The 12039-nt window shown below is 38.2% G+C and overlaps 1 protein-coding gene across 2 annotated transcripts in view; it reads right to left on the reverse strand.

The window, feature by feature from the left end:
* The window catches only part of LOC128696474 (motile sperm domain-containing protein 1), a 59665-nt gene that overhangs the window by 23792 nt on the left and 23834 nt on the right, over nucleotides 1-12039 (reverse strand). For both annotated transcript variants that reach the window (XM_070094747.1, XM_070094748.1), the window contains exon 3: nucleotides 4072-4235. In XM_070094747.1, coding sequence (XP_069950848.1) covers nucleotides 4072-4235 — 164 coding nt within the window. The remainder of the gene's footprint in view (nucleotides 1-4071; nucleotides 4236-12039) is intronic.

A 12039-nucleotide genomic window follows, 5' to 3' on the forward strand; every position in this document is an offset into this window, starting at 1 on the left:
TCCAGGAGGTAATCCTTCACACTGGAGCTAAACACTTCAATGAACCACTCGAGGAAAATTTCCCTCATGACCCATGCCTTATTATTAGCTTTCCAATACACACACAATTTACTGTTCATGACACTGTTTTTCTTGAACACTCTGGGATTTTCAGAATGGTACACTAGTAACGGCTTCACTTTGCAATCCCCACTAGCATTACTGCAAAACATGAGAGTCAGCCTGCTTTTCACAGGCTTGTGTCCTGGCAGTGCCTTTTCCTCCAGAGTAATGTAGGTCCTCTTTGGCATTTTCTTCCAAAAGAGGCCTGTTTCGTCACAATTGAACACTTGTTGGGGTTTTAATTGTTCAGTCTGTATGTACTCCTTGAATTCACTTACAAATTTTGTAGCTGCATTTTTGTCAGAACTGGCAGCCTCACCATGCCTGCATAAGACTATCTCCTGCTAACTGTTTCTCATTAATCCACATCAACAATAACTTCTCAACATCTTTGAGTACTGGCGATCTCATTTTTGTCAGCATATTTACCACCTTTGCAACAACAGCTTCCTTGATTTCCTTTTTCTTGGCCAGGATGGAAGCAATGGTTGTATGGGGTTTCTTATACATCCTGGACAGTTCTGCCATACGTACGCCACTTTCATATTGTTCAATGATGTTTTTATTGAATTCAATTGTATTTCTCACCTTCTTTACCAAAGGCATGGCACTAGAAGCTTTCTTTGGAGCCATGGTAGCTTATTTAGCAGCTGCAAGCACTAAAATGAATGGAATATTGTGAAATATTTTGTATGAACATGTGAGGGGATGGTCACCCACTGGTAAACAATGCCACACTGGCTGGGAATGGAGTGTGAGGCGGCTCGGGGCTGTGAGTACGCGTCCGAGGCGAATGACTATTTGCAAGTCAAACAACAATTCGCAAGTCAATGTTTTGATGAAAAAAAAGTTACGATTTCCAAAAATTACGACTTTTGAGCCTTATGAAAAACTAGGGTCCACTGTAATGCGAAATGTATTGCATGAACACGTGGAATCGTGCTCACTGGCTGATAAACAATGGCACACCGAGTGTCAGGCCGCTGTTGCCGAGCCAATATTTTGACGAAAAAACGTTACTATTTCCGAATACAGTAGGGCCCCACTTATACGGCAGGTTTAGTTCCAGGCTACCACTGTAAAGCTGAAATTGCTGTAAAGTGGAATACTTTTTTCACTTATAAATGCATATAAATACTAGATAACAAGTTTATACTAACATATATTAAGTTAGCAATAGAACTAGGCATTAAAAACAATAAAAAAGTAAAATACACATACGTACAGTACACTTATTACTTACCTTAAAACATTTGTAGTCTCAATCTAGGGTGAGATGAGTAGTATTTATTATAAGAAGTTAAGTGAGGTATGTATGGTAGCCTGCCAGGCTACCATACCAGGCCAACCCACCCACATATAACATTCTATGACATTTAAGTGTCCCAGAGCGATAAAATGAATACACAATTCACTCATTACTTACCTTAAAATATTTGTAGTCTTAATGTAGGGTCAGAGGTGAGTAAACGAGATAAAATGAATAAGAGAGAGAGAGAATGAGTACATGAGAGAGGACACTCGCGGAGTTATGTAAACAAACCAGGCGGACACGAGTTTTGTAAACAAACCAGGTGCACACGTCTGGTTTATGTACAAGTTACATTGTGTACAAGCTGTCTCTACATTGATACAGTAGAATAAATAAAGAGGAACACTCCCATTCTCATGTAACACTATTTTTAGAAGAAATGACACTCTGAGTGAACGCATACAAAAGGAATAATTTTCTACAGTTACGCCCGGCAACACATTTTCTCTTATGTTGGACTAGAGAAAACGTTATTCTTGCCATCACTTGTACATGTTGTCTGGCTACCACATCTCATATTTATGTTTATTTATTCTACCACCCTTTATATACAAAAAAGTGTCACAAGTGCTATCACCAATCATTGCAACACTCTTTAACAAATCCATTGAATCCTCCACCTTCCCTACAGTACTCAAAATAGCAAGGGTCACCCCGATCCACAAAGGAGGAGACCAAACAGAGTTGAATAACTATAGGCCAATATCCAACTTACACCCTCTCTCAAAAATCTTCGAAAAATTAATTCATAAACGAATCTACTCCTACCTTATCTCCCAAAACATACTCAACCCCTGCCAATTTGGATTCAGGCCAAATAAAAATACTAATGATGCTATTATACACATGCTAGAACATATATACACTGCAATAGAGAAAAAAGAAGTCCCACTGGGGATCTTCATTGACTTACGTAAAGCTTTTGATACAGTTAACCATGACTTGCTCCACGTAAAATTGTCACACTATGGTATAAGAGGGCACTCCCTCAACTACCTCAAGTAATACCTCAGCAACAGAAGCCAATATGTGTATGCAAATGGGGCAAACTCTTCTGCACAACCAATTACAGTTGGTGTCCCACAGGGAAGTGTCCTTGGCCCTCTTCTCTTTCTCCTATACATAAATGACCTACCAAATGCTTCGCAATTACTCAAACCCACACTATTTGCAGATGACACTACATACGTCTTCTCCCACCCGAGCCCAGTCACGCTAGCCAATACTGTAAATACCGAATTACAGAAAATATCTACCTGGATGAGGACTAACAAACTTACACTAAACATTGACAAAACCTACTTCATTCAGTTTGGTAACAGAGCTACAGATGTCCCTCTTAACATAATGATAAACGGATCACCTATCACAAAGCTAACAGAGGGAAAATTCTTAGGAATCCACCTTGATAATAGACTCAAATTTCATACACATATACAACAAATTTCTAAGAAAATTTCCAAGACTGTAGGCATACTATCGAAGATACGGTACTATGCTCCACAGTCAGCCCTCCTGGCCCTATATCACTCTCTTATTTACCCCTATCTCACCTATGGAATTTGTGCATGGGGCTCAACAACAAGTAACCATCTCAGACCACTAATTACCCAACAAAAGGCTGCAGTTAGAATGATAACAAATTCTCACTATAGGCAGCACACTCCACCAATATTCAATACACTAAACCTACTCACCATACAAAACATCCATACTTATTACTGCACCTATTACATACATAGAACACTTAACTCTGATATTAACCCTCCCCTCAAACATCTCCTTGCCAACCTCAACAGAACACATGACCATAACACAAGGCACAGATCACTCTTTGATGTTCCTCGTGTCCATCTCACACTATGCAAAAACTCAATGCACATAAAAGGCCCTAAAATCTGGAATTCATTACCTGTAAATATAAAAGAAACACTACCTGTTTATAAATTCAAGTCTCTTCTCAAAGATCACTTACTCACCCAAAACCAAATAAATACTGAATAACTGAACCTTTGTGGGATGTATTTATCATCTTTATATGTTATGTATCATGTTTATTATATAATTTTGAAAAAAAAAAGTTATTGCAGGAAACAGTCATGATAGCTTCAAACTGAAGAGTAAACAATAAGCTGTAATACAAACTTTGCTATTAGTTGAGATGCTACCATAGACATTCAACCCTCATTGCTGATGGGCTACTCGGCTGCCCTCACAGGCCCACTCTCTTATTGGCTCCAATGCTATATAAAGAGGCAAGCTACCACATCGTTGATTGGCTAAGGCCCACCCACGTGTGCCAATCATAATAATAAAAATAACAATCTTTATTTCTACAAGTACATGATACAACTATTTCAGACATAGCTGACATCACTGGCATACTGTATACAGTATCATTTCGGGCAACTTAGGTTAATCTTGTTTCCCAGAATGCGACCCACAACAGTCGTACAATCATACTCATATTGTACGTATCTCAAATTTTTCATTACCCTCTATGAGGGTAAATCGTAACTCGAAATTATCATAACTTAAGGAACCACAGTACTGAAGTGCACTTCTTTCTAAAGATTCCAAAAATTTTTCAAAAATGTCATGACTGTACATTAATACAATAATCCTCATTATAAACAAAGATAAAATTTTTAACATACCTTTCTCTTTCCATCTTCAGAAATTAAGATCCGAAATCTATCTCTTTCACTTGCATCACTTAATGATAGATTTATTCTTGTTATAATGATATCCAGAGAACATTTTGCACGAACAACACCTTTTGGACTATCCACAGTGAAACATGATGGGTTATTGCACAGTACTGAAAATAATTGTAACACAATGACAAAAGATAACACTAGTTCAACTAACTATTGAGTCAATAATTGGAGCCTGCAATGGTTATTGCAATTACACAAATAGATAATCCTTAATAAACTAAGCAAAACAATTCATCAACATCAAATGTGTAAAATTTTTTTAACATACTGGCAGTCTCACACAGAGGTATTGTGACCCAACAAATAATAATAATAATGATAAAAACATTTATTTCTTTATTGTATTTTTTATTAACACATTGGCCATTTCACACCAAGGCAGGGTGCCATGAAAAAGAAAAACTTTCATAATCATTCACTCCATCACTGTCTAGCCAGAGGCATGTTTACACTACAGTTATAAAACTGCAACATTAACATCCCTCCTTCAAAGTGCAGGCACTGTACTTCCATCTCCAGGAATCAAGTCTGGCCTGCCGGTTTCCCTGAATCTTGTCATAAATGTTACCTTGCTTACACCCCAACAGCACGTCAAGTCCTAAAAACCATTCGTCTCCATTCATTTCTATCTAACACACTCACGCACGCTTGCTGGACGTCCAAACCCCTTGCACACAAAACCTCCTTTACTTCCTCCCTCCAACCTTTCCTAAGCCGACCCCTACCCCGCCTTCCCTCCACTACAGATTTATACACTCTCGAAGTCATTCTGTTTCGTTCCATCCTCTCCATGTCCAAACCATCTCAATAACCCCTCCTCAGCCCTCTGGATTTAAGTTTTGGTAATCCCACACCTCTTGAACTCCAAATTACTGATTCTCTGCATTATATTCACACCACACATTGCCCTCAGACGTGATATCTCCACTGCCTCCAGCCTTCTCCTTGTTGCAACATTCACAACCCATGCCTCACACACATACAAGGGAATTAGTAAAACTATACTCTCATAAATTCCCCTCTTTGCTTTCATGGACAAAGTTCTTTGTCTCCACAGACTCCTCAGTGCACAACTCACCTTTTTCCCATTGTCAATTCCATGATTCACCTCATCCTTCACAGAGCCATCTGCTGACATGTCCACTCCCAAATATCTGAACACATTCACCTCCTCCATACTCTCTCCCTCCAATCAGATATCCAGTCTCCCATTACCTAATTTTTTTTTTATATCCTCATCACCTTACTCTTTCCTATATTCACTTTTAATTTCCTTCTTTTACATACCCTACCAAACTCATCTACCAACCTCTGCAACTTCTCTTCAGAATCTCCCAAAAGCACAGTGTCATCAGCAAAGAGCAACTGTGAAAACTCCCACTTTGGGTTAGATTCTTTATCTTTTAACCCCACACCTCTTGCCAACACCCAAGCATTCACTTCTCTAACAATTCCATTTATAAATATATTGAACAACCATGGTGACATCACACATCCCTGTCTAAGGCCTAGTTTCACTGGGAAATAATCTCCCTCTCGCCTACATACTCTAACCTGAGCCTCACTATCCTCATAAAAACTTTTCACCGCTTTCAATAACCCACCTCCTATTCCATACATTTGCAACATCTGCCACATTCCCCCCTACCCACCCTATCATATGCCTTTTCCAAATCCATAAATGCCACAAATACCTCTTTACCCTTATCTAAATACTGTTCACCTATATGTTTCACTGCAAACACTTGGTCTAAACACCCCCTACCCTTTCTAAAGCCTCCTTGAAAATATAAACACATATGCAGTATAATGTTGTCAATAAAGGATCACATTATACTGCATGTGTGTTTATATTTCCATTGTGTCAGTATTTTATACCAATCATTTCTAAAGCCTCCTTGTTCATCTGGTATCCTGCTCTCCATCTTACTCTTAATTCTTTCAATAATAATTCTACCATACACTTTACCAGGTATACTCAACAGACTTCTTGTTTCAACAAACTGGCCATATCCCATCAAGGCAGGGTGGCCCCGCCCCCCCAAAAAATTGAAAGTTTCTCTTCTTAAATTTAATAATTTATACAAGAGAAGGGGTTACTAGCCCCTTGTTCCCGGCATTTTAGTCGCCCCTTACAACACGCATGGCTTACGGAGGAGAATTTTGTTCCACTTCCCTGTGGAGATAAGAGGAAATAAACAAGAACAAGAACTAGAAAGAAAATAGAAGAAAACCCAGAGGGGTGTGTATATATATGCTTATACATGTATGTGTAGTGTGACCTATGTGTAAGTAGAAGTAGCAAGACGTACCTGAAATCTTGCATGTTTATGAGACAGACAAAAGATACCAGCAATCCTACCATCATGTAAAACAATTACAGGCTTTCGTTTTACACTCACTTGGCAGGACAGTAGTGTACCTTCCTGGGCGGTTGCTGTTTACCAACCTACTACTTATACTCAACAGACTACTTCTTTCTTTCTTTCAACACACCGGCCGTATCCCACCAAGGCAGGGTGGCCCAAAAAGAAAAACAAAAGTTTCTCTTTTAAATTTAGCAATTTATACGGGAGAAGGGGTTACTAGCCCCTTGCTCCCAGCATTTTAGTCGCCTCTTACAACACGCATGGCTTATGGAGGAAGAATTCTGTTCCACTTCCCCATGGAGATAAGAGGAAATAAACAAGAACAACAACTAGAAAGAAAATAGAAGAATACCCAGAGGGGTGTGTATATATATGCTTGTACATGTATGTGTAGTGTGACCTAAGTGTAAGTAGAAGTAGCAAGACGTACCTGAAATCTTGCATGTTTATGAGACAGACAAAAGACACCAGCAATTCTACCATCATGTAAAACAATTACAGGCTTTCATTTTACACTTACTTGGCAGGACAGTAGTACCTTCCTGGGTGGTTGCTGTTTACCAACCTACTACCTATACTCAACAGACTTATTCCCCTATAATTTTTACTCTCTCTTTTGTTCCCTTTGCCTTTACACAAAGGAACTATGCATGCTCTCTGCCAATCCCTATGTACCTTACCCTCTTCCATACATTTATTAAATAAAAACACCAGGGGAACTATTTATCAATATATGAAGTTGGATATTCATAGCTCTATTTCCAAAAAAACATGAAATATGTTTTGCCTCTGTTGAGAGTGAGTTTGATGGTCATTATCCAAGTATATATTTTTAGCAGTTCATTGTTTACAGTGTCTCTAAGTATAGCTGGGTTTGAGTGGAAGTAGACATAAGTATTGTTGTCTGCAAATAGAACTTGTTTAAGGAGTTGAGATGCATTGTGGAAATCATTGATGTAGATGAGAAAGAAGAGTGGGCCTAGGACACTATCCTGGGGCATTCCAACAGCTACAGACTGGATAGTGGAGTTGGCTCCATACATGTACTGGTGTCTACTGTTAAGATAAGATTTTAGGTAATCGAGAGAATGTCCTCTGATGCCATTATGGTTTAGTTTTAGGTGCAGGAGATTGTGGTCCACTGTATCAAATGCTCTCTGTAGGTCAATGAAGAGCCCCAGTGGATATTCATTTTTATTGAGGGCTGCATATATTAGTTCAAGCAAAGGAGTTAAACACATTTACTGTAATTTGGTCAATCACTGTCTTGCCAGAAGTGTGTACTGACATTACAGTTCAGATGACTCTCCAAACAACATCCCCATGCCTCCTTCAGAGTGTAGGCACTGCATTTCTAATCTCAAGGATTCAAGTCTGGCTAACCAGCTTCCATGAATCCCTTCATAAATGTTACTTGCTCACACTCCAACAACACGTCAAATTATAAAACCACTTGCCTCCACTCATCCCCGATGGATGTCCAAGCCACTATTACTCAAAAACTATTTCCCTCCAAACTTTTCTAGGATGACCTCTACCCCAGATTTATATGTCCTCCTAGTCATTCAATTTTTCTTCATTTTTTCTAAATATCTAAAACACCTCAAGAACCCCTCCTAAGGTTTCTGAATAATACTTCTGGTAAATCCATGCCTAATCTCCAAATTCCTCCTCTACATAATATTTACACCACACATTACTCTCAAACATGACCTCTCCACTTCCTTAAGCTTCCTTCTTGCTTCACACCCATACAACAGTGTTGGTACCAGTATACTCTGGTACATTTCTTTTTCCTTCATGGATAAATGCACCACCAACCTTTTTCCCTACATCAATTATCTGAGTCACCTCATCTCTCATACAACCATTCACTGACAAGTCCACTCATAGATATCTGAACACATTTGCATCCTCCCTCCAGTAACTCATTGCTTATAATTTTTGACATTCTCACCTTACTCTTTCCTATGTTCAGTTTTAAATTCCTCTTGTTACATGCCCTCTCAAATTCATTTATAAACCTTTGCAAATTTTCTTCAGAATCTCCCAAAAGCAAGTGGCAATTCCCACCTTGTATTAGATTCTTTATCATTTAATCCTGCACTTCTCTCCATCACTTTAGCATTCACTTCTCTTACAACCCTATCAATAAATATGTTAATCATGGTGACATCCCACGTCCCTGTCTAAGCCTACTTTTAACCCTTTCACTGTCAGTCCCATAATATTACAGCTTGGAAGCCAGTGTCAGTCCCGTAATACTACGCCAAAATTCTAGAGGCTTTCAATGTTGCGGGAAAAAGCTGGTAGGCCTACATATGAGAGAATGGGTCTGAGTGGTCAGTGTGTGCAGCATAAAAAGAAAAAATCCTGCAGCACACAGTACGAGAAACAAACCCTGACTGTGTTTCTGGTTTAAAACAGTGACTTTGCGGTGTATTTTTGTATGGTATTTATGGTTGTATTCTCATTTTTGTGGTCTCATTTGATAGAATGGAAAATATATTACAGAAATAGAGATGATTTTGAATGGTTTACATAATAAAAATACCTTGAAATTGAGCTCATAGTAGTGGAAACGTTCGATTTTTACCAATTTTCAAGAGCAAACAAGTAACATCATGCAACCAATACACATCAACTGGTGGGTCTAATATACTTTCACAAATGCGCTGATATCATTTTTACAATGATGCAGTAGACTGCATAACAGTAAATTTATTTTTTTGTATGAATAAAAATTCAAAATGGAAAGCAAGCATAATATTAAGTGGGGCCTTGGAGACATGACTAGTGAACAGAGAAAATGTTATATTAGTGTTAGGAATGTTTCCATTGTTAATTCTGGACCCTATTTTGAAATTGGCCTTCCTTGAATTGTACAGTGGACCCCCGGTTTGCGATATTAATCCATTCCTGAGAGCTCATCGTAAACCAAAATTATCGAAAAGCGAATCAATTTTCCCCATAAGAAATAATGGAAATCAAATTAATCCATGCAAGACATCCAAAAGTATGAAAAAAAAAAATTTTACCACATGAAATATTAAGTTTAATGCACACAAACTGAAGAAGACATGCACAGTTTGTAGTACTCTACTAACAACAGAATACATGACACTTACCTTTAATGAATATCTGGTGATGATTGATGGGATGGGAGGAGGGGAGAGTGTTGAACTTATTGTTTAGAAGGGGAATCCCCTTCCATTATGACTTGAGGTAGCAAGTCCTTTTCTGGGGTTACTTAGTTTTTTCTTTTAATGCCACTAGGACCAGCTTGAGAGTCACTGGACTTCTGTCACACAACATATCTGTCCATAGAGGCCTGTACCTCTCGTTCCTTTATGACTTTCCTAAAGTGGTTCACAAAATTGTTATGCAACTGCCTAGCCTTTTCACAAATGATCGCTTGAGAGATGCTATCTCCTGCTATCTGTTTTTCATTTATCCACACCAATAACAGTCTCTCAACATCTTTTAACACTTGCGGTCGCTGTTTCGTAATCACAGTTGCACCTTTAGCAACAACAGCTTACTTGATTGCCGTTTTCCTGGTCACTATAGTAGCGATGGTTGATTGGGGTTTTGTATACAACCTGGCCAGCTCCGACACACGCACTCCACTTTCGTACTTTGCAATTATCTCTTTCTTCATTTCAATAGTCATTAGCACCCTTCTTCTTGAAGGGTTGGCACTAGAAGCTTTCTTGGGGCCCATGGTGACTTATTTTTCAGAAACAAGCACCAAAAACACTGTGATAATATGGAATGTACCGAATGTATCCTTAGATGCGAGCACACTGGCACACACGGGGCAGTTCAGGCCACACATGGACACGTCTCAGACGAATCGCATATACCGGGTTTTTTAACGGGAACCGAGGCAAAATTTTTGCCTCAGTTAAAATGTATCGAATACCGGATTTATCGGATACCGATGCCATTGCAAACCGGGGTTCCACTGTATATGAAATTGGCCAAATTATCAATTTCTGATCACTTTATTGGTAAGATGAAATCGGTAAATGGGTGGTTTCTTGTACTCAATCGATAGAACAAAAGGAGTTCCAGCAAAATAGCTATGAGTTAGTTGACTGGAAAATGAAACTGGCCGAAAATAGGGCTCAAAGTGGGTGAAATCGCCGATGCATAAATATCGCAGAGATCACCAACTTCACGAGAGCGTAATTCTGTAAGTTTTCCATCAAATTTTGTTACCATCAGAAAAAGATTCTTGATCATTTCATAAGTTTTTTTTTTTAATTCTTCAACAGTAAGAGCAAGTTTGTGAGCAGGGGTTGCGACAGTGAAAGGGTTACTGGAAAATAATTTCTCTTTCTCCTATGTATCCTAAGCCTCTACATCCTCATAAAAGCTCTTTAAATAACCTACATCCTATTCTATATATTTGCAACATCTGTCCCAATGCTTTCTATTCATCCTGTACCTTTCCTAAATCCATAAATGCAATGAAAAGTTCCTTACCTTTATCTAAGAATTATTCACTTATGTGTTTTAGTGTAAACACTTGGTCTACACATCCCCTAACCTTCCTAAAACCTCTATGTTGCTCAGGGATCCTACTCTCTGTCTCACACTTAATTCTTTCAATAATAACTACCATACACTTTATTCAATATACTCAACAGGCTTATCATGCTTTTTTTACAACACTGCATACGAGTAAATCTTCTGTTTTTTGGTGTGAATAAAAATTCATTATGTGAATAAAAAATCAAAATGGAATTTATTTGTAAAGCCTGAAAATGTAACTAATGAACAGAGGAAATGTTACTTTAGTGCCAGGAATGCCTGCATTGTTTATTCTGGACCCTATTTTGAAATTGGAATACTTTGAACTTTGTGTTAAATTGGCCAAATTACCAATTTCCAATCACTTTATTGGGTAGTTGAAACAGTTGACTAGGTGAAATAGCTAAGAATTTGGTCAACTGGAAAATTGTAAGTGGCCTAAAATGGGAGTCAAAATCAGCAAAATTGCCGATATGTAAATATGGCTGACGCATCAAAATTCACGAAAGCGTAACTTCGTCATTTTCCATCAAATTTTGTACTTTTTGTTTTATCAACTTTAGAAAATGATTTTCTACCATTTCATAAGAAAAAATAATTTTTTTTTTTTTTAAATTCTTGAACCTTAACTGTCACTCTGAGATTTGGCCTCTGGACCCTGAAAAGGTTAAAGATCCTGCAACCAATTCTCTGATGTAAATGGTTTAGAAAATTGACAATTTGAAGAATTAAGATACTTTTACAACATTTGGAAATTTTATACTGTGGAAACATTTCGCCAACAAGCGGCTTCCCCAGTCTGGTACAGAGTTGAATGGTGGAAAATGAGGTGTTAGGGGTAACACTGGTCAACAACCAAAATGCTACTGAGACCAGAGTAGCAATTTCCAACTAATTTTAGGTCATTGATAATGAATATCATGGTTAAAGTTGTTTGTTAGCTCTACTTTTCACTATACACCTACGTGTCACAACAGGTTCCAACAGGCTTGAGGCA

This window comes from Cherax quadricarinatus, chromosome 47, assembly GCF_038502225.1.
Source record: "Cherax quadricarinatus isolate ZL_2023a chromosome 47, ASM3850222v1, whole genome shotgun sequence".
NCBI lineage: Eukaryota > Metazoa > Arthropoda > Malacostraca > Decapoda > Parastacidae > Cherax > Cherax quadricarinatus.